This window comes from Euwallacea similis, chromosome 2, assembly GCF_039881205.1.
Source record: "Euwallacea similis isolate ESF13 chromosome 2, ESF131.1, whole genome shotgun sequence".
In the NCBI taxonomy this organism is placed as follows: Eukaryota; Metazoa; Arthropoda; class Insecta; order Coleoptera; family Curculionidae; genus Euwallacea; species Euwallacea similis.
The window spans coordinates 7,954,834-7,977,061 of NC_089610.1; the positions used below are offsets into that span (position 1 = coordinate 7,954,834).

At 36.4% G+C, this 22,228-nt stretch overlaps 6 protein-coding genes across 6 annotated transcripts; 1 reads left to right on the plus strand and 5 right to left on the minus strand.

The window, feature by feature from the left end:
• Positions 1-342: 342 nt before the first annotated feature.
• On the minus strand, positions 343-9,893 carry LOC136416466 (mediator of RNA polymerase II transcription subunit 26-like). Its single transcript, XM_066401654.1, has 9 exons — positions 9,434-9,893; positions 8,871-8,945; positions 6,296-6,499; positions 5,926-6,239; positions 5,663-5,874; positions 5,333-5,605; positions 4,804-5,269; positions 4,445-4,629; positions 343-4,189 (listed from the first exon to the last, which is right to left on the minus strand). Exons 1-9 carry the CDS (start codon positions 9,494-9,496, stop codon positions 3,945-3,947), a joined length of 2,037 nt encoding a protein of 678 aa, XP_066257751.1. The 5' UTR covers positions 9,497-9,893; the 3' UTR covers positions 343-3,944.
• Positions 9,894-11,096: 1,203 nt separating this feature from the next.
• Positions 11,097-14,613, minus strand: LOC136418578 (protein zyg-11 homolog B-like). Its single transcript, XM_066404689.1, has 11 exons — positions 14,292-14,613; positions 13,852-14,145; positions 13,515-13,792; positions 13,218-13,464; positions 12,911-13,163; positions 12,630-12,851; positions 12,492-12,576; positions 12,044-12,296; positions 11,814-11,989; positions 11,561-11,750; positions 11,097-11,504 (listed from the first exon to the last, which is right to left on the minus strand). The coding sequence occupies exons 1-11, from the start codon at positions 14,407-14,409 to the stop codon at positions 11,359-11,361; spliced, it is 2,262 nt and encodes a 753-aa protein (XP_066260786.1). The 5' UTR covers positions 14,410-14,613; the 3' UTR covers positions 11,097-11,358.
• A 185-nt stretch (positions 14,614-14,798) lies between these two features.
• On the plus strand, positions 14,799-16,781 carry asf1 (histone chaperone asf1). Its single transcript, XM_066404789.1, has 4 exons — positions 14,799-15,184; positions 15,241-15,356; positions 15,413-15,589; positions 16,323-16,781. The coding sequence occupies exons 1-4, from the start codon at positions 15,076-15,078 to the stop codon at positions 16,533-16,535; spliced, it is 615 nt and encodes a 204-aa protein (XP_066260886.1). The 5' UTR covers positions 14,799-15,075; the 3' UTR covers positions 16,536-16,781.
• A 332-nt stretch (positions 16,782-17,113) lies between these two features.
• Positions 17,114-19,517, minus strand: LOC136418595 (gastrula zinc finger protein XlCGF57.1-like). The gene is made up of 5 exons (XM_066404701.1): positions 19,229-19,517; positions 18,511-18,818; positions 18,274-18,454; positions 18,023-18,222; positions 17,114-17,972 (listed from the first exon to the last, which is right to left on the minus strand). The coding sequence occupies exons 1-5, from the start codon at positions 19,352-19,354 to the stop codon at positions 17,276-17,278; spliced, it is 1,512 nt and encodes a 503-aa protein (XP_066260798.1). The 5' UTR covers positions 19,355-19,517; the 3' UTR covers positions 17,114-17,275.
• Positions 19,518-19,929: 412 nt separating this feature from the next.
• LOC136418671 (cuticle protein 19.8-like) lies at positions 19,930-21,028 on the minus strand. Its single transcript, XM_066404804.1, has 5 exons — positions 21,016-21,028; positions 20,659-20,771; positions 20,423-20,603; positions 20,175-20,368; positions 19,930-20,119 (listed from the first exon to the last, which is right to left on the minus strand). The coding sequence occupies exons 2-5, from the start codon at positions 20,677-20,679 to the stop codon at positions 19,946-19,948; spliced, it is 570 nt and encodes a 189-aa protein (XP_066260901.1). The 5' UTR covers positions 20,680-20,771; positions 21,016-21,028; the 3' UTR covers positions 19,930-19,945.
• A 15-nt stretch (positions 21,029-21,043) lies between these two features.
• On the minus strand, positions 21,044-22,118 carry Csl4 (exosome component 1 Csl4). The gene is made up of 3 exons (XM_066404778.1): positions 21,636-22,118; positions 21,411-21,584; positions 21,044-21,354 (listed from the first exon to the last, which is right to left on the minus strand). The coding sequence occupies exons 1-3, from the start codon at positions 21,855-21,857 to the stop codon at positions 21,133-21,135; spliced, it is 618 nt and encodes a 205-aa protein (XP_066260875.1). The 5' UTR covers positions 21,858-22,118; the 3' UTR covers positions 21,044-21,132.
• Between the last annotated feature and the right edge of the window lie 110 nt (positions 22,119-22,228).

Below are 22,228 nucleotides of genomic sequence, written 5' to 3' on the forward strand. Positions count from 1 at the left end.
TAAACTGCGTATAAAAACTAGTTTCAATTAAAAAAAATTAAATTTTGAGAAGTTACATTTTTAATGCAGAAATATTCTATTTAAAAAATATCCTCAAAAACAGTTCGAAATATTGGGGTACCTACTCTTCCTACGGGTACACGCAGAAACTTGGAACTCCTATTAAACTAGTTCCCCCTTGCATTCTGCCGAAACAGTTTTTGAATGTTCTTAAAAAATTTTGAATGTTCAGAGCTATAGTCAATTCTAAGTTTTGAAATTGACACACTGTATAAGTTCTTCATCTTAATTCACACTTCGAAAGAGGTCTATCCAGGAAATGAAATAAAATAAAACGTTCGCTTAGAGTCATAGAAAATATCTTTATTCTGAAGGCATGGTAAATAGATATATCAAACACATCACTAACAAAAGCAATAATGTTGATATTATTTGACGTCGACTCATAAAGAAATTAACAATATATTATTCTGTACAAATAATTCATCTATCGAGGATATTATATATACAAACGGGAGCCGAAATGAAAAAGGACACTTTAAGAGATTTATTAATAATTTCTAGAAAAAAAAAACACTTCTTATATAATATATTATTTATAAAGCTCGGGGCTCTCTGAAGGGGCTAAAAGATAAGTCAGCCCGCTCCCCAAAAGGCCTTCAAAAATAATAACACAAAAATAAACAAAGACTAACTGGAAAAGTGGAGATTTATTTCTAAATAGTAACAATTTAAGATATAAATTAATTAACTCGACGACCTGCCGCCCGATGACCGTCCAAACGAAAGCAAAAGGACAAAATTTCATACCGGCTAATAATTCGTAGGTAATCAATCAATTTACAGACTTAGCTAAGGGCAGAATCATTCACGTACTGGTATAGTTTTCATTGAAATCGAACCAGCTTCTATTACCGTCTAATTAACAGGAACTTCAAAACTTGCCAGTACTTCTCAACAGGCCCTTATTTATGAATTTCTCACGATTTGTATAATGACAAACAGCTTCCAGCCCGCCACAGGTGCGGAATAGAAGAGATTAAGAAATACCCAATGATAGTTAAAAAAGCATATTTAAAATATTCCAAACTTTCGTTTCAAATTTGCCCTCTCGTATGGCAGGTTATACAGTATATCTCCGACCACGAAGTAACAATAAACTAACACATAAATATCCTATCGGGGATATACTGCACGAATTGGAAGAAAAACCAACAACGCAAATATATATTTTTGGCATTAACTTACGAAATTATATAACGCAGCTCTAACGATCTCCACGCGGTAGCACTTAAGATATTCTACGAAAAACACCTTGTATACGCGTTAAAAAGGCGATACTTATTTAAAAAATAGGTATTGTATTTTGTAAGGCCCTAGAGATCAGTAGTGTATTTCCAAATGTACAATATTACCTTTTTGGCTCCTTTGTGACAAGTTTTTGTTCTTCTCAGAACTGCCTCTAAGTAGCTTTCGATAAGACATGTCCTGGAAGGCCGTGTTGACGAACATGGGAGGATACAAAAATTTGATTTAATTGCTGTAAAATTAACGACCTATAGTACTTTCTAAGACATGTTTTTGGGGAGGAGACATTCAAAAATGACCTTCTGTCGTCAAAAATCTTTACAAGAGCATAGAAATTATAATTCGAGACCTGCACTTTATCCTGGTTTCGTAGAGGACTCACAAACCGTCAGCTGCCAAAAATACTTTATTATTTCATAACTGTATGATACTTGGCAAATAAATATTTGTCAGCCCCAAAAAACACCACTTCACCAACATATATGAAGAATTATTGTGCAAAATTTTACAAAAAGATAGCAGGTATATGCATGACTGTATTATGACAGAGATGAAATAACACGAATGTAAAAAAACAATTTTAAATCGATTAGAGCTATATGTAGTTCCAACTCACAAGACATCGGACGGTGCTATAAAAGTCGATTGTTTTGCCCTTCTCATTCTTTTATACGGAATAATAATTCATATACTAATTACTTCTATTAACGATGTCTCTCTTTATAGCCACGAAGGTGATTTCGATTGATGCGCTCTATATCTTTCATCTAATATATGGTTATTCTGTACCAGACCAATTTTTCGAACAGATTCGTAGGAAGAGTAAGAATTCTGTCACAAGCTGACCATTAAAAAAACCTCAAATAGAAGTTGAAATAATAGAGGAATGCGTGGGATTAACTCATCCACCAATGAATCCCCCACGTTTACCATTCACCACCTACTACGAGGTTTTTTGTGGTCACCCAATACATGGCCTGCACAAAACTAAACGCGTTGCAGGTCACCGGCAGGTAAATAGCAGTGTTGCCAGGTTGTCAGGAAAGTTTTTAAAAAATTACAAAAACAAACAACAACCAGTATGTATCGAATGTTTGTTTAAAGATGTTACTCTCACTAAACTTGCTTTTACGAACTTGTTCTGATTTTTCCAAGCTGAAGCAATATATTAATGTGTAAAGCCGCCTCCAGACGATTGTAATGTAATGCGAATCTTTTTTGGACGAAACGAACATGCTGCGAACGCAACTAGTAAAAATGAATGAGAAGTACCTCGTCGTAGGTAACGGAGAACGCAAATATTAAAACACAGCACTGGCCGCAATTGAGGATTAAGTTGAAATGTCAGCAATTAAGTGGACGATACAAGAACTTCCCGCAGATGACGTCAACCGATTTTTTACTTACGCTAACAGGATCAAAAGTTGCAAAATTCGATACCTTTATGAGACGTGCTACTTCTTGCTATAATCCTACGAGTTTTGGCAATCGGCTATTCTTTTACAAGTTTGCAGTACACTAAGAGCAGTCAATTTCCCTAACAATTTCAGAAGATTGCTCAGCAATAATTCAGGCTTTATAAAGAAATATATAGATAAGTCATAAAGTATTTAACATGCCAATATGATGTCTTCATGTAAGCTGTATTATAAAATAAACAACATACTTGACAACAAATATATCTTCAAAACTTCCTGTTCAATACGATCACGCAAGCTGGCCCGATGAGACTATTCATAATAAAATGCGAAGCATGTACTTTTCGTTTAAACAAGATTCCTGTCACATTACACGTTAACGCGACTTATGTAAAGTGTTAGGTTACCATCGTCTGGACGATTAAAGCAAATCATGGTGATTTATTCCAATAATTTGAACTTATCAGTTGCAGGAAAGCGGTTCCTCGCTGCCGCTAAAACGTTCATGCAAGAAAAACATTTTTAAATTTAACAGACAAATGCACCTGCAAACGTTGAAGCTCAAATACGTCTGAGCAAACTTACTTCACTTTTCGCCATCTTAACAAGTCGAAGTGCGATATATTGATGCCTTGTGCACTCAAAATGCCATTACCGAATTCGGCTTCCAAATGTGGCACTGACAGTTTGAGTGATGCTGACATTGACATCAATTTAAAATGAAATAATCAACATCTGTCAAGATTTCCTTGATAACACCATCACCCTTAGTACAGAAGGTTAGATGGTCTATATACCTTACGAAGTCATTCAGGCATTCGCTAAGTTCTTAGTTCTTGATGTCCATACTGCAGGGGTAAACCAATTGATTTCTATGGCACCCAACGAGTTTTGTTACAAATTGGAACAACCTATGAAATCGATTAAATTTGCAGGCAAAACACATCTTATAATAATTGTAATTATTACCGGCACTTTTTTTATAAATATAACAATAAACCTTTTCAATATTTTTCATCTGGGTAATAGACTAGCCACCCCAACATTTAGGTCAGTGTAGGGTCCATTTTGGATAGGGAACAGGAGCGTTTAGATGATTCAATAATGACATTTTGATACTGAGCACGGCACAAGGAGGGACAGGACAATTTTTCAAACGCAGTCTCTGGACCTCGACTACGACCCAAACAATCAACGTTACTTGTTAGAGTGCACCCACTAATCTAAGATGCAATATGGCAGAATTCTCAACGTGTCCTCGTTATAGCTAGACCTATCCACGCATTCGTACCACTCCCTGAACACCTCTAGTTTCTCTGTCCGAATATCACTATTTTCATTATTTTCGCTCGTGTTTAGTTCCGGTTCTATCACACTATCACTTTCATTGGTTCCGCCTCCGTTTATTGATTCCGGCGGGCTTTTTATCACATTGTCGCTATTGTTAATCGTAGGACTGCCGCCTGCAATAATAAAAATACTATCATAGTGGATACCAAGTTATAAAATCTAGGAAATAAATATTGACTAAGATGTCATTTTGCCAGCAAAATATACATTTCATAAATAAATAACATCGTGTCATTTAATAACACAATAATATTTTAAATAAGATATTTTTACATTTTCGGATGTCTCATCGTGTTAATATTATTTGAAGGGAGGGAAAAAAACTTGACGTCATGGTCAATATTTATTTCTAAAAGTATATTAGGTACCTTTGATATTGCCTTCCGAAACACTGTACTTCTTGAAGGAATCAAAAGGTCTAACATCTTTGTCCAAACGCTCGTAAATATTAGGCACTACGTTAACGTACAGACCCTCCACTTTGGGAGGCTCTGGACGTGGGGTTCCCAGGCTCCAGTTACCGTTTACGTTCGGCAAACAGGATTCGTGTAATCTGTTGGGAATTCAAATAGAATAACAATGAAAATCGCGTCTGCAATAAAAGACAAGAAAATTCAATTAAAACACTAACAATCCAAGTTAAAATTTGATAGTTGAATAAATTAAAGAGAGAGACAACTGAGAAATTTGATAAAACTAATAACCCGTAATGACAATTTGCATTTACCTGAGAATCTTTTCATCGGACACCTCGTGAACTTGGTACAGTTCTTCGAGGAACTCTTTTGCAGGACAAGCCGGGTCCTCGACGATTTCATAGAGGGGTGGTTGCTCCTCCTCTTCATCGCCAATTGAAAAAGCACTAGGTTTATTCTCCTTCAAACGACACGTGCAAGGAGGCTCTTCACAGTCCTCCTCCAATACAGATTTATCTATGGGCGGCAGCTGCGAAAGAGCCTCTTCCACGCTCAGTGACTTAGGCAGATTCTGGTCATGAGGCTGCGCCCCCGCCGCATCAGTCTCTTGACTCTCCTCGGTCCGGCTGCTGACCGAGTCCGCGTCGTCTACGACGACCACGTCTTCGTCGTCGTTCTCTTCCTCTTTCAGTCGGTCGAGGAGGCTTTTGTCGTTGATTACGGACCCGCTTTCAATCACTCGCTCGTTTGGTTTGCTGGCACTTAAGGTCAATTTATCTAGAAATTAACGGTCAATTTTGGATATTTCAAAGCTACGATTTCACCTCAGCTCATACTTACGTTTCTGAGAATTCTTATTTCTATGCGCGTTAGCGTTGAGTTTCTGGTCGATAATGGAAACTCTTTCAGTCAGCTTGGCGGCCTTCTCCTCCAAATCCTCCTTAGAGGGTTTCAACGAGGCGACAGTACTCAAGGCAGTGTTTTTGCTTTGAATTCCGGCCAATATTTCCTGGGTGGTTTTCACTTTTGATCCACCACGCGAGGCCGAGACGGCCAATTTATTGCTAAAGGACGTCTCGGCTTCGTCCAAGAGGTTTTTATGATTCTTCGAACCTACAGCAATCGCTAACTGAATAAGACTAGTTCACACAAAGCTATTGATTAAGCCACCTTTTTTCCGTCCTCTTTTCTTTGGCTGTAGCTGATCCAAATGCGGCTCGGCTGTTCTTTCAGCGAAACTAGAATTCGAATCGGAATTTAAGATGGTGGATTCCCGCTTTGCTTCAACGTTAACCGACGACGAACCGGACGTAACGTCTTTGAAACTGGAATTTGAGTTATCGGAGAAATCAAAATCAGTCATTCCTCCATTTAGCCTTGCTCTGAAAAATGTTTCATGAATCAACAAGTCATTGACCAACCTTCTAAAGTACCTTTTAGCATTTATATTTTCCATATCATTGGCAGTCCTCTTAAAGCCCTTAACTTGATTCAAATTAACATCGGCACTTTGCCTATCCATCAGGCAGCTAGGACTTCCCGTGCGTTGTAAATTTGGGCTTATTTTTTGAGGCTGCGGACTCACAAGCCTGTGAGCCTGCAGGCTTGGAGGCATTAATTTGTGGGGGTTCAGTCTCTTTGGAATTTGAGGACTCACAAGCCTTCCTGATTGCCCAGGACTAACGAGCCTCTGAATGCCTGGACTGACCAGTTTGCTCATCTTTGATATGGGTATAGGAGGACTCACCTTGTAAAAATTTAAATACTATAGCTGTAAAAACTTGTTTTACGATATGGACTTACTTTCGCCGGGGTAACGGAATTGTGTCCTTCCAATAGAGGGCTTATGGTAGTAGCCTTTCCAGAAGACGAATTGATTTGCCCATTTGAGTCCGGCAGCAAAAACTGGTTCCGCCATCGTTTCATCAATTCTTTGACCCGATGACGTAAATCGGTGTTGGTCAGTTTCCGACGTAGTTCATTGGTGTATTTTCCTAATCTGGTGATCTGCAATTATAAATTAGTTGGGTGAAGAAAAGTATATGGAGGATTAAACTGTAGAGGTATCTTATTAATCAATTCAGAAGAATTATTTGAAATATTATAGATATGTTATGGAATATCTTAAAGTTGTTGAAAGTTTATTTTCTTCTAAGGAGGCATTAGAATTCTGACATATTATCCGCATATAATATTATTAATAACGGGTGGTATTCAATGGGAAAAAAGACTAGTACCTGCCCAATGGAAAATGGCCCTGGGGACACCACTCCTCAAGGTTAATAGATCTATTAGTATATTAACAGCATTATTAAAGTTTTAGAGAAGGTAATTTCAAAGCAATCTCATTACCTTCACTAATATAAATTAATGCCAAATTATCAATTGGTTTTTGACCAGTTCACTGTTGCACAACAGTTTTCTGAAAATTACCAGTGACATAGCTTTGACTCTTGATGATGGTAATGTCTGTCCAACTGTAATAATTGATGTGATAAAGACACCCAATAGTTTGAATATTGAATTCCTGATGGCTAACATACAATACCATAAGTTGAACACCTGTAAGTGGCTTAGGAATTATCTTTATGGTCATCAGCAAGCTGTTAGACAAACAGGAATTAATAGCGAAGTCAGAATGTCAAACTCGACCAAAATTTAGACGGGTGTTCCTCAAGGGTAATTTGTTGATTCTTTCAACTGACAATCACCACATACGCCTACCAGAGGCAATTAATTTTGTTAATAAACATCTAGAATATATTTTTAAATGGACTAGATAAAACCATTAATTGTTCTAATTAATGAGAGAGGTAAATTCTAAATTAAATCCCAGGAATTTTATTCTCTAGGCTTGATGTTATTATTGATTCACAGCTACAGGTTGTGTTGGATGATGTTAAAGAGAATTGTTCTAAAGCAGTGAAAAGATAGGTTTGTTTATGGATAACAAACACATCTATTAGTCATGTAAATAATATATATCAAAAAGCATATTTAAGACTAAAAACTTTATATCAATAGACAAGTTGTCCCAGCTGTACTAAAGAAATTTCTTATTGATAGCTTGACATTGCCAATTCCAAATTACTTTGACATTGTATAGTCTATTTCTTATTTCTTACAATAAATATCAAATTCATAAAATTTGGTGTATGCGAAGTATTTTTAGAAATTGTAGATTATCAGTGTTATCTTTGCAGTTTTATAACCAAAATAATCTGAAATAAAACTAGAGTGCATATCCTGAAATGTTTAAGTCAATTTCAACTAGACCAAGCAGACAAGATGCCTGGTATTACTTGTACAAAAGCCCTCTCATTCAGTCCATAAAAAGTCAATTCAGGATTAATGATAATTTGATAACTGATGTAGTTTGTATTTTACTTACGCAAATAGTAAGCATGTTTCATGAAAAAAAAGGACATTGTGATTAATCTAAATTTAAAAATGTATCAAGTTGCACTAAATCTGCATAACAAATCTTAAAAGAGATATGCATATGTGATACTGTAAAATTCTGATATGGCTATCAATTGGTAAGAAAATTTTGGACAAAAACCTAAAATGGAAAGCACCAACCTGAAATAAACTATAAACATGAACTATGAACAAAGAACATAATACATATAATAAAGGATGAAGGAAGTAAGTTGTATTGATTTAATTCATGCTTTGGTAAACTAAATGGTAGCTTTGGCAATATCTTTCACATTTTACAACTTCAATAAATTGAAATTCCTTCCCTGCCTAAGGAGAAAATAAATATTAAACTTCTTTTACATGTCATGAAAACTCTGTTGCAAGATGAACGAAAACCAACTCCAGATCATCTGAAAGATTCAGGAATATGTAAAGAATCTTGACCTGCGTAACATATATTTCGAACAATCCAGAATCAGTTTATCTATCTGTTGGAATAGACATAAATAGGCAGGCAAATAACGTCTAAGCCAAATTTTCAAGGCCTAATGCTTTGCAAATAGTGTAAAATGTTTTGAAGGGCCAACGTTTAGTCAAGTATTTGAACTATGATTTAAGTTTGATTCGTCTAAAGCAATTCATAAGAAATACATTGCTATCATAATAACAGTAATTTGACATAAACACATTTCTTATGTGTATTTAGAAAGTATGAGAGTCGAGGGTGGGGTTTTGCAGAGTTTAACTTAAGCCATGATTGTAACGATTCAGCTTCAATATCAAACCCAATTTTCCTGCAAAAAGATTTACAAATAAGTTGAAACTGAAAGCTAAAAATATGAATTTATGAATAGGGGGTAAGAAAATAAAGTAAAAAATGTGAACAAACTTTTCATTCATGTACTGGTTTAAGAGGAAGTAGATATTATAAATAGGATGGGTGGACCTTACTTACCTCCAGTAGCTCTTTGGTAATAGCCACTTTTTCCAAATGTGCAATAACATCAATAATATCGGGCATGTCGATGACCTAAAAAAAAAAAGGTTAAAAATTAGCAGGTCCAGTGGTGAATCATGCCAGCCAAACACCCTGTATCCCAGTAGACTATACTGCGCCCTTAAAGTGTCAACTGACGGATTTATTTGTATCGCGTGCAATTTGCAGACTCACTTGTTGGGTTAATAAACTACCAAAAAATGCAAATCAAACGGTTTTGATTCGATTTCTAATATGGGGATCGAATAATACGTGGTAAACTCGAGGCACTGCTATGTCTTCTTATGTAAAGCTAGTCGCCTGACGTTGCGAAATAACGGCCAAAGCGGTCAAAAACGATGAAAAGTGGTAAATGGGGTTCAAAATTGATCGAATAATAAACAAACGTGCGATCACCGCCCAGATAAGTAGCTTTATTTGTACACTCAAAGGGCAAAAGCACAGCACAGTCCACCTGGTTTCTGATAGGCAATGAGTTCACATAAAAACCCAAATATCTCCTAAACTACTGGTTTCCTTACATTATTATCGCTACCCAATGCTCTCTGTAATCTCTCCGCCAATTCTGTTACGTTATTCTGCATTTAAAGTCGGTTTGTAGCGACAAAACCGAATATATTTCGAGAGAACTGTTCGCAGCTCCTCTCGACCGTAATGGCGAACGGACATTGCGTTTTGTCCAGTTTTCTCGTCGGCACTGTGAAACGAGGAACATGGTGCACCCGAAAAGACTGAGTGGGGATCGCCGAAAACGAATCGGCTTCGGCTCTGCGCCTGCCCACCATCGTTCCACGCAAACTGAACCGCCGCAAATTCCCCTAGGCTCGGCCGCCATCTTCTTTTCGACGTGGGAATGCTGTATTTTTTATTCGCCATTATTTCCGTTAACTCCTTAATTCAAGCAACCGTTGCATACTCGGACGATATTTCCAGTTGTGGTACTTAAAATATGTGGAAATTCGCCACAAACTAAGTCCACATTATCGGATATTTGACCATTCGGCGATGTCGTCCACTCCAATCTATAATCAGCTGTTTGCTAGGAATTTTTGCATTTTTAATTTGGCTGCATTGCAGGGAACGGCGGGACGTTTGAAAGCGGCCGCTCGAATTTTTGTTACTGCTAGTTTTGCTTTGTGCATATTTTAATTATTATTACTGTTGGTATTGACTTTTTTAATCAAAACTAGTTCTGATGTAAGGGCTATCTTTAGAAAAAAACATGCAGGCAATAGGAATTTCTTTAAGATAAATAATTTTATGCTCATAAGAAGATGATAAAACGCTGATAGATCAAAATTTTGTTTTTTTTCTAATTTTTCAACTTTGTCAAAATAAAGAAAGTATCATCAAGCGACGGAGTATGTGGGTTATTGTTCTTTAACACAGGAATACTGAGTCACTCCAAAAGATACGATGATGCATGACACGTTAAAGTTCAGTCTTGCATGTTGGAGGAAATATCAAAAATATTGTTCTTGCAAAGGGCTCTTGAAAAATAACAAAATGAGAGGCAACTAAATAGAGGGGGTTTATAAGAGGTGTTCGAGTGATTTACCTTCCGCTTGTAAGTACACCTCTACGTGTCCTCTCTTCTTTTTTTGAACCTTTCTCATAGTGTTGTTTCGAAGCACCATATCATTGCAACCAAAAATTATTCAGGTGGTTGCGACAAATGTTACCGATGTAGGTCTTAAAAAATACAAATACTCATGTGTGGTCAATCAGAAGAAAAACCAACAGTAACAGACAGATATTTCTTTATGCAAAGAAATGTTAACGATAGCAGGACATGAGTTTATAGCGATCACAGAGGATAAATACAAGTAAAAAAAACGAAAATTTTCATGAAGACCACTCTATTAAATATTTTACGTAAATATGGCACAATTTACAAAATACGTAGGTTTTTACAATTTGAAACACCGACTTAAAACGCTCGGAACGGAATCGCTACGCGCACTCGTGACTTAAGATAAGCGCCCGTTATTTGGTGTCTCAGGCATATTTGTAATTTATTCTTGTCCATCTACGAATTTACGGAATTTTAATAAACAATAGGCTGTAAGGTTGGAAGGACCTTGCTACGCTACTGCTTAAAGTGGGATATGTTAGCTTGAATACATTTTTGGGTAATATTAACTAGGGAGATAAAAAAACCCTATGGAAACCGAAACAAAAAAACTAATTTAAAAGTATAATTTCAGAAACAATGACTAAAAAAATAAATATATACTAGACCAAAATGAAATCATGATTAAAACAACAGCTAAACCAGCAACAGATATTCAATGAAATAACACAAAAACGCTTTATAACATCAAACAACTTGCAGCTGGTCAAATTCAACTCTATCGACTTATCGCCTGAATAGGTAATTTGTGTCTATAACATTCTTTCTAAATTATTAAAGCTAACAAAATCACAAAACGGTTTATATTTCGTCTCACACTGGCACTCCTTGGTCTCTCAGAGTTTGTAGAATGTCTTGGCTTAATTGCCGGATGTCTGGATGGGCCGTGCCAAAGTTGATGAGATTACCGAGTAGAATATGGCCGCGCTCTTCGTACAGCATTTGGCAGTATCGACTCGCTGTTGAAGCAATCATTGGATGTTACATAGTTTTCTGATATATGGGCAAAACTTACGGTTTTTAGTGCACACGTGATTGATGGCCCACACAGCCCAGAATTGCACTTGATAATCTACGTCCACTCTCAATAAGGGGAAAAAAGGTTTGAAGCTACGATACGCCACCATCTCACTTTCCGGTACCTTCCATTTGGATACGGCGTACGTCAATGCTTCCAGCATGTCTGATCTTGTGTAAGTCGGTAACTAATTCAAATAATTCATTATCAAAGAAATAAAATTTGACAATAGGATTGGGAAAAGTATTACTTTGCAGGATTTCCAGGCTTGATCGCCGTCGGATGTTAAATGGGCCACAATGCCGGCGGCAAAATAACTGACATCAATGTTGTCCGATTGAAGAAGATCATATAGGACACAAACCAGCTCGTCAGTTAAAAGCTTTTCGCGCAATCTTATTACTTCTGCTATGTTATTCAAGAGGCCTAATAAAACCCACCTTTACTAAAAACAACCCTCTAAACACCTTAACTCTTTACCCAATATTTTGGTTTCGATTTGGGCATTTCCATTAAACTTTTGCAAGACCTTTAAATACAAATAGCTACCGCCTTGGTCCAAAAACACGGAACACGTAGCGGGGCTCTCATCGGTCAAATTCCAAAGAGCGCTCAACGTGAATTTCAAAGTTATGTCTGAAACTGCTAATTCCACGCGGCTCTGCACCATGGAAAGTAGTTTGCGCATGTAAACAGGGCGCGCCCCCAGTTCCGACGTCTCTTCTGTTGAGACCTGAAACAACTTGGCTACAACAAATTGTAAATGTAGACTGGGATTTGCGTGCTCAAGGCCGGATAAAACGGTCGAATATTACTAAATGTCTCTCGTGCACCTTGTAACTTCTTCGCGGGTAAAAGCAAGATAGATGCCAAAAAAACTTTAATTTCCTGACTAATGAGACACAATATAGTTGTGGACCTCACATACCTTGGAAGCCAGTATGCTGCAAATAGCAACTGCCATACGATTCATATTAAAGTCTTCAAAGCCGCACAAGGCATCTAAAACCAATCTGCAAAGATCAATCATGAGTTATACCTATATAATTAAATATAATTTGCTTACTTGGCGCAACGAAACCGGTCAAAGGTGACCTCTTGCAGAATTCGGTCGCTACATAGTGTCAAAAGGGAGTTTTTCTGCAACTGAAATTCGTCGGGGAACGTTTCCATTGCCACTAACGTCAATTCAACACCCCGACTTAAGGTTTGTGGATGGATGTGCTTGCTGAGCTCCAATCTGGTCAAGTTATAAATACAAGCAGTTGCAGCCATTTGAACTCCGAATCTGAAATATTTCCATCATGGGCATGATTCAATCTCTATAACTTTTTAATTTATTCTCACCTACTAGAATGTACCTCCATAGCAGGCAAAACTAATTTAAATACGTCAGGTCTAGCGTCAACAAAGGAGCCTGTCAGTTGAAAGAGATGATACAAAGCTTTCTGGACATAGTTATATCTGTCCTTGTAATAATGTAGAGTCAGCTTAATCTGATCTTCGTTTCCCAGGCCTGCTATACGCAAATTAGGAAATCTATCCAGAGATTTTTGTTCGCAAAATGCAGGGTCGAAGGTTATTGAAGTCAAAACTAATCCTAATAACATCATTACAAGCAGATGTGTTATATTTGTTTACCTAAATCATCTACCAAGGAACTCAAGCTTGAGATGACTGTCTATAAAAGACAGTAAGGAATTTTTCGGAATTAACTCCTTCCAACCAGATATATCTAATGTCTCAAGGTTTGGCAATATGTCAGTCCTATCCAGCAGGTCCATAACGTGGTAAGACACTTTTTTATCTAGTTTTTCATTGAAAATACTAACGTCTAAGAACCTCAGTAGGATCAACTGTTTTAAAGCTGTTATCAGGTGTTCACTGGCAGTGACCATATCCTAAAGGTATCTTTAAAATTATTTGTAAAAACAATTTCAATAGAACCTACACATAATGACAGGCTAACGAGAGTGCCTGACAGCATTTCCAAGGGTCTCAAATCCTTAATACTCGTTCCAGAGAGATCAATTTTTTCAAGAGTCTTCAAGTCTTCACAAATAACTTTAAAAGTCACTTGATTTAATTCAGTAAAAGCCAAATTCAGACTTTTCAGACTCTTAAGACTAGCAACCAACGCTATGAAATTGAACCTAAACATGTCAGTGCATGGACAGTGTGCAAAATTTGCTGATCTGAGGTTCTGCAGGGACCAATCATTTAAACAATCTGCATAAAGAAGAGTGATGTAAGTCCCAATGTTGCAGTTTATTAGAATTATGAGTCACCTAAAACATCTTCAATATTAACGTTACGCAGTTTGGTAACTTCCACATCAGTAATTTTATGTTGTCTCAATATCTGAAGTCCACACTTCGTTACTTTACAGTTTTTTATTCTCACTGACTTTAATCTTGTATTGTATTCAGTGAAAATGTTGAGAGTAGCGTCACAAAGCAGCTTTTTTTGCATCATCTTGTTCATTAATTTTTCTGAGACTTGGTTTATCAGAAATATGCCTGGGTCTCGAAATTTGTATTTTTTGTCACTCCTTTCATCGTCATAACAATCACTCCCTATGTCTTCAATTGAAAAAAGGGTGCAAAGTTATTTAAAAAAACTCTAAATGCAGTAGGCTTTTTCAGAAAGTTACTTGGGCTAATTCAATTTGAGTACTTTTCAAAAAAGTCTAATATGGGCTGAAATAAACTTAGTGGGAAAGTTTTACCTTCAATATCTGTTGTCCACCCATCTTTGGTTTGAATTTGAGGTTCAATGTAAGTTAGGATGTTATGGCAAACTACATTTAAACAGGCTTCCTCAAGAGAAATAGGACTTTCGTACATCTTGCTAGATTTTATGAATATGCACTAGTTCTCAAAGGAGACTTTTAGCTAAGGCCATTAATTCAAGCACAAATTGTGCATTTTTGAGAAATTTTCCTTTTTAAAATTTTTCTATCCAAAAACTGATCATAAAACATAAAAACCACAAAAGCAATAATTGTTATTTATAAACTGTTAGTACAAGGTCAAAATCATACGTTTACTGCTGTCAGAGTTCAGGGGTGAAGGAATTGACATTTATCTCTATTTTTGATTGGATAAATGGAAAAATTGTCTTAATTAAGTTTCTGTCCTGTTTTGTTCCATGGAATATTCGAAACAACAGCTGCCAAGAGAATTCTGTCAGACATGTCATAATTGTGCATAAAATATACGGTTACGTTGGTAAATGGTTAGGATTCCCGCTTAAACTTCACAATTTTACACTCAGTTTTTCTTTTCAGTTGCCTTGTTCCTTTGATAATTTTTTAGAATATTCAGCAACAACCTGTAGATATCTGAAATATAAGGTACTTTACACAGTCAGTTTATCGTGCTCAGCAGTTTTTTCGCTGCTCAGTGGGACTCCTAATTTGTATTGCTGTGAACTTTTCCAAAGATCCAACACCTTAGTGGTCGCATTTTCGAGAACTTTATTGCTTTGTGTATAACATTTCACGTAGAAAAATGGCTAAAGTTCAACTGTGTAATATAACAGTCATGGATAATCCCAGCGCCTTTCTTAATCCATTTCAATTTGAAATCACATTTGAATGTATAGAGGAATTGAAAGAAGGTACCTTGGCTTAGGGCTTGGCATAATGCATAAGTACCCAATTTAATTTTCTTCAGATCTTGAATGGAAGATGATCTATGTAGGCTCTGCAGAATCTGAAGAATATGATCAAATTTTGGACTCTGTTTATGTGGGACCCATTCCCGAGGGAAAGCACATGTTTGTATTTCAGGTAGAATTTTGACATGAGTCCTGCTGCATAGCATTATTAATTATTTGTATTTTTAGGCAGATCCCCCTAATGTTAGTAGAATTCCTGAAAATGATGCTCTGGGGGTAACTGTAGTTCTCTTAACATGCTCATATAGGGCTCAAGAATTCATTCGTGTGGGGTATTTTATAAATAATGAATATAGTGACCCAGAACTGAAAGAAAACCCACCTAGCCCTCCTCAGTTTGACAAGGCAAGTTTAGAAAAATATCTTTTAAACTGAGGTATTTTATTGTTCTGAATTAGTTTGCTGGTAGCATTCCTATTCAACTTGAGGTCTATTTGGCCCATTCATTGTTAGGCACATTGTACCTTAGTGGTTGTGCCTTAGTATGATCAGGTTTTTGTTAACCTGTTATCTCTCTGAGTACTCTGTAGTTATTGCACCAATTACTGCATTGTTGAACAGATTAAACTTTGTCTAGCAGTTAATAATAATAATAATTTGACCCACTAAGATAAAGGGTGACATGAGTCAGGAGATAGGCTGTGGGTACCTGACTTACTAATGGACTTGACCTTTGATCTAGAACTTTTAACCACCTATGGGGGACATTGCCTAATGCCAGCATCAGACAAGAATTCTTTTTGTTGCAATAATCATTTCAATTAAGACTTGCCGTCACCTCTACAGATTTGTCACCAATTTAACAAATAATGATGCATCAATCCCATGCTACAATCATCAAATTCATAAAATTTTTGGTTGCACAATGGATTCTCATGCAACATGCAGCGACATTATTTCTTTCCACCTGAGCATCAACCTGAATAAACTCAATATTTTCATTTCAATGACCAGAATGAGATCTTGAAATATGCTTTATATCACTTGCATTTAGTTGGAGGTAATGTCCAGCTGCTCTACTGAGCTCTTCAACAGAAGTTATATAAAACTATGGTAGTGACGGCTTTGTTAATTTCAGGTAACTAGGAACATTTTGGCCTCTGAACCCAGAGTAACCAGATTCAAAATAAACTGGGAGGAACCTAATTCTCAAGAGCCAGGGCCAGGTCCTTCAGAAACCACTGAATCAATGCCAGATGATAACACGTCACAGACCAATGGAGGACCATCAACGCAGCTTCCCAGTTTCAATGAAAACTCAAATTCTTGGGCCACCATGGAATGTTCCTAGTTCTAATGCCATGTTTGTATGTATTATACCTTATATTTTCCGTAACTAAGGCAAAAGAAACAGATATTTATTACAGACATTTTTCAATTTTTGTTGAAAGTCTTGAACTTCGATTTTAGTTTGTTATTAAAATTTAAACTTATAAAATCTCTTGTGTTTTGCCAGCAATAATTATAATCTTTAGTTATTAATTTCATTTGTTGTCAATCTATAATAATGATTATTTATACTTTCTATCGAATGTGTTGTAACTGCCATTTCATTTCGCCCTAAAAATAATGATCTCCATTGAGTAGTACTTCAAAATAACGACTACTGGAAAACAAAAGATGCAAATAATGATCTCGATCGTGTTTGTCCCTATCATCTGATTTTCAACCCATCGGATTGCCTGCCTATCATCAAGGATCAATTCTATTGATATTTTTTCTGAAACTGATTAATAAGAGAACGAGACTCTTTAATCTAAATTTAAATATTTATCGGATTAGTTAGCTATTATCAGTGACTAGTCGGATCAGTTGAAAATCAGATGATCATCAAGAACGTCTTGAAAATAGTTACACACGTGAACAATATTTTGTTGATAATTTAATTTGAAAAAGGTAAAAAGGTATATAAAAATAAAGCTTTGTAAAAACATAAAAGTGACGTTGAAGAACTTCACAGAAGTAACTAAAATCGGCCACTACTGTAAATTGATAAAATTGACACACTTTTAAACTGAAGACCTACAGAATCTAACTGCCAACATTACAAATATCACCCTCGGCGACTTCATGGTCTTTCTTATAGTGCACTTTCCTTCCATAATTATCGATGAATCTTTTCGGACAATAGTCACACTTAAAAGGCTTTTCTCCTGTATGCGTAAACATGTGTCTTTGCAACTTGTTCCCGAAAGCAAACATTTTAGGACACATTGGACACAAAAATTTGTGTATGGGCTTCGGTGCCTTCCAATTCCCCTGGTCATGTACGACCTTCATATGCCGTCTTAGTCCCTCTCTGTTCTTATAATCTTTATCGCAAATCGTACACTTGAATAATCGTTGATTGGTGTGTGTGTTTAAATGCAGCATAAGCTCTGCTTTGTTTACGAATTTCTTTCCGCAAATGTGACAGTCAAACTCCTTAATGCCCGCATGGCGCTTCAAATGCTTCATCAGGTTGCCCCTCATGGGAAATTTCTTATCGCACAAATGACAGGGAAACTTCCAATCGGCCGGATCTAGATGCATTTGGAGACGGTGCGTGCGTAGGTTGCTGTGCGTTTTGAAGCGTCTATCGCAGGACGGACACGGATAGGCGCGGTCTTTGTTGTGGATTTTATTGTGATGGTTTAAGTCTGCAGAAGACACGAAACTTTTGCCACAGGTGGCGCAAATGAACGGTTTTTCGTTGGTGTGTTTTCGGGCGTGTATTAGGAGACTGTACCTGTAAATTTAATTTGATAAACCAAGTTAAAAATAAAAGAATTTTAGTACCTGTTCATGTATCGGGCATCGCACTGATCGCACGCGAATGGTTTTTCCATAGTGTGTTTCGTGCGTACGTGTTTTATCCAATCCAAACGTTTTGGAAAAACTTCATCGCAGAAGCTGCACTTTTGTGGCTCTTTTTTCACTCCTTTTTTCTTTAATCTTTGCCCCACCGGACTTTCCTCAAATTCATCATCTTCTTCATTCTACAATTAAAATATTTATTTTTACAAAATAATTGTATTAAAGAACTTTACTTCAGATTTTTCACTGTAACTGCTATAGTTAGCATCAATCTGGCCATTATTGGCTACATCATCATCACTGAAACATTTCTCTTCATCTAGAAGCAGTCTTGTATTTTCCTTGTCTAGCTCCTCATCAATTGAGGGATCTTTTTTTACAACAATGTCATCAATGTCTACTTTGTAATCTTGCCTAAAAACATCAATTCTGCAACCAATTTACCTACGTAATAATTGTGTAAAACTTACTCATTAACTATCCCATTATCCAACACATCATCCCCAAAATCAGCACTAGGTCGTGCCTTCTTATTTGAATGTAGTTTGGTAATGTGTTGACTTAAATACTTCTTTTGGCGGAATTTTCTGTTGCAGTGATCGCATGCAAATTTTTCTAATTCAGAGGATTCATTTGGAATATTAGGTGATTTGCACTCGATTTCTAACAAACATTTCTTTCTGAATTCTTCGCTCTCTATGCAATTTTGTATGAACTTATAAGTAATGTCCAGTTGGGTGGTACATGAATTGCAAATTTGATAAAAGGGATGCCACGTCTATAACAAAAACATCAATGTCAGAAGGGATATTGATAATGAGCCTAAAGGGGTTATGACATTGAACTTGATATGAGTTTACCTCTAAACTTGGTTTATTTCAAGTAACTTGGTAAATGTAAATGCATTGTGTGGTAACTTATCCAACTAAAATTAACCCTTACTCTTCAAGTTTGTTGGGCTATGCATATTGCAATATTAAGCTGAAGGGTATTTTAAATTGGGACCAGATTTCAAGTTATTTAAAGTGACAGTTTGATACTGCAAAATGTATAGTACTTACAAAATTGCATAGTGATGTTGAAACCTAACAGTACTCTCCAAACATATTATTTGTTTGAAGGTAAACTCTTGTCAAGTTTGTTGGTGTAAATTCCTATAAGAGATACGCTAATAACAGTACAACTTACTTCGCTAGGCACACAAATTGCTAATTTCTTCAAGAACTTTATGCTGTTTCCATCTTTACTGTCCAATAAACTTAGGGTTTCTGTATTTCCCATACAAATGCAGCACAATGAGGTAAAACTTTCCATGCTTGTAGCCCAGCTTAAAGCATTTGGGCACTAAATTCGCATTAAGGAAATTAAAATATTTACACAAAAGATTGCTCTTTGAAAGATTTCAATGTGCAAATCATTTTGTACTTATTCAAGGTTGAATCGTATTGTAACCATTGTTGAAGAGATAAGTATACAAAAATAATTATATATTAAACTACATTATTACGACTCCAGAACGGCTTCAAATAGTCGATTTTAATGAAAATTGTAAAATCAATTGTAACATAAATCATCAAATAATAATCAACACAAACAATAAACAATCCAAGTGTCGAAGGTAACGGAGATGTCCTCTTTTGACATAAAAAGTCAATTCACCAGTTAGAATAACAACATATTAAAATAGACCTAATAATTTGAAAAATGTGGCAATGTTGCGGAAAACTAGAGCCGATCGCCATTTTCTCTTATATTTTCGTCCAATTTCATGACTAAATTTCTATTTCTGATCAATATTGCTTTAAAATATAAACACTCGGCAATAGAGGTTTAAATTAAACAAAAATTCACTCCAATTCATTATCAATTTATTAATACAAAACAAAACAATTTCATCTTATTATTCTAATATTCATTTTTCTGCTCTAGCGCATTAGGGTGCAGAGATGAATCTTCCTGTTGGTTCAAGGTTGCTCGTTCAGCAGCTATTCTAGCGTGTTCTTCCTCAATTTTCTGAAACAGGCTTAAATGCCTGTTTTTAGCAAACTGAACTGCCTTTGTGTCGGCGGGTACAACTACCTAAGACCAATATAGATAAGGGATCTCCCTAAAATTAAAAAATATTGTCAGAAACCTCTGGAAGTTGCTGATGTCTACTAGCAATCCTGGAATATTGAATCAAATGTCTCTGTTTGGCAGCTGCAACAACTGGTGTATCCTGGGGCAAAGCTGGGACATTGTGGTTTAACACTGGATGAAATCCAGTTTTGTCTGCGATGTAGTCTACTTTGCGGATCTTAAACGTAGGATCCACATAAGAATAGGAACCTAGAACACTTTCAGTTAAATTCAACTCAAATGGTGGTATGTAAAAATTCCTACCCTGGACAACTCCGGACGCGTCTGACACCTCGGAATGGGTGCGATCAATGTGTCCAGGAAATCTTCCTGCAGCATAGCCAAATGCGTATGGTTTAGGTGGTGAGGCAGGGGTTGCACTTTCTTCTTCAGTGGAAATTACTCTTGCCATAGTTACGGCGGTAAAGCAGACGAAGAGCAAGATCTGAAATAATATAATTTTACCTTTACTTTAAAGGTCAAAATCACAGTTCTCTTACTCCATTTAAAGAGAGCTTCATGGCTGTAAATATGTCCAAGCACTGATGTAATTGGAACTTTGTTGGTAATGATATCTCGTTCGTCAGTCTGCCCGAAAGTGAAAGTTTATTCGCTAAAATTGGTATAGCGTTAAAGATTGGTTTCACACATATGTACGGGTAATAGCTAAAGAGGATGATCTTGAACTACAAATTGTTTAGTACGCAAAAAAACGTTTTCTTTCTGAAATAGGTCATTTACAAACCCGTTTGGTCAATAGCTCGAGTACGCTTCTATGCAAATCACTGTGTATGCAAATTAGCGGATATTGGTTTTGTGAACAAACAATAAGATCGTCTTTTAAGTATGACCTTTACCTCTATATAAAAAATTTGCAGGCCATCCTTCTGTTAAACTTGAATGTATTACATCATGCTGAAATCACAAGATAAACATTTTTTATATTTCAGTCTTAACAATAAATTAAATCCCAATTAGTCATCAACATCTGAGTCTAAATTCAACCCATCAAGCTCAATATTCTCGGGTATTATTTTGGCAACTTTCCTTGGTTCTTTAACTAAAGTCTTTGGGCACTGCATCTCTGTCCAACTCACTGGCACCATAGAATAACCAGCTTCGCTATATGCTGTGACTACCCCCAGTTCATTTTCAGCCGTAGTCAACTGATAAGAATGTGCTTCTGTTATTGGCAGCTACAAAATATTTATAATTTTAATTACTGTTAATTGGTTGAGCTATAGCTTAGTACCACTCTTGCTAGAATAATATCTCCAGGCCTGAAGCTCTTGTAAACCTCAATTTTGTCTTTTTCTGTGGCTCTGATATTTTCTCGTCTTACTACAGCCTTGAAGGGACTTCGAAGCACTGTGCCTCCGATGCATTTAATGTTACATTTGGCATATTGTTGAGTAATTAAGCATACCTTTAAATTTCTACATTGTAAAATATAATAATAATTGGCAATAACACTAACCTGGGCAGTCACTATATCCCCTTGGGCTGGCACAATAGTCTGTTCTCCAGCAGTATGGACTTCAATCACTTTTACTCCATTTCGGTCTATGATTTCCACTGTTCCGGCCAACATTGAGTAAACATAGCCCTGCCTTTGGTAAGTGCCTTGGCCTGTTGTGTAAGTCGCATCAGCTATAGAAAGTCTCTGGCCGGGAAGGCAAATTAAAGGTTCTTTGTTCATGGTTGTGATTTTGAGATTGGGACAAATGTTATTGTTTGGGTTAATGTATTTGTTTGAGTTGGCTCAGGTTTAAAGCTGGATTATCGAACTTCTTGATTACGAATTCTCAGGCAGTTATGAGTGATGGTCAAAATACTGACATAAGGTGGAAATTTGTTTACAATCGTAATAATGGTAAAAGTTTTATGTTCGCTGAGATAGCTCCACTGAAACAACCACAAGTACCAGATCAGTTTGCCTTAACCTTTTACCGTAACCTGAACCACATGGAAGTTAGCGACACATGGTGGACACAACAGCTCTATTATACAATGTTGCTACTTGATAGCTGTACACGGATCTTTGGAGGACTTACAGATGTCATTAAAGTC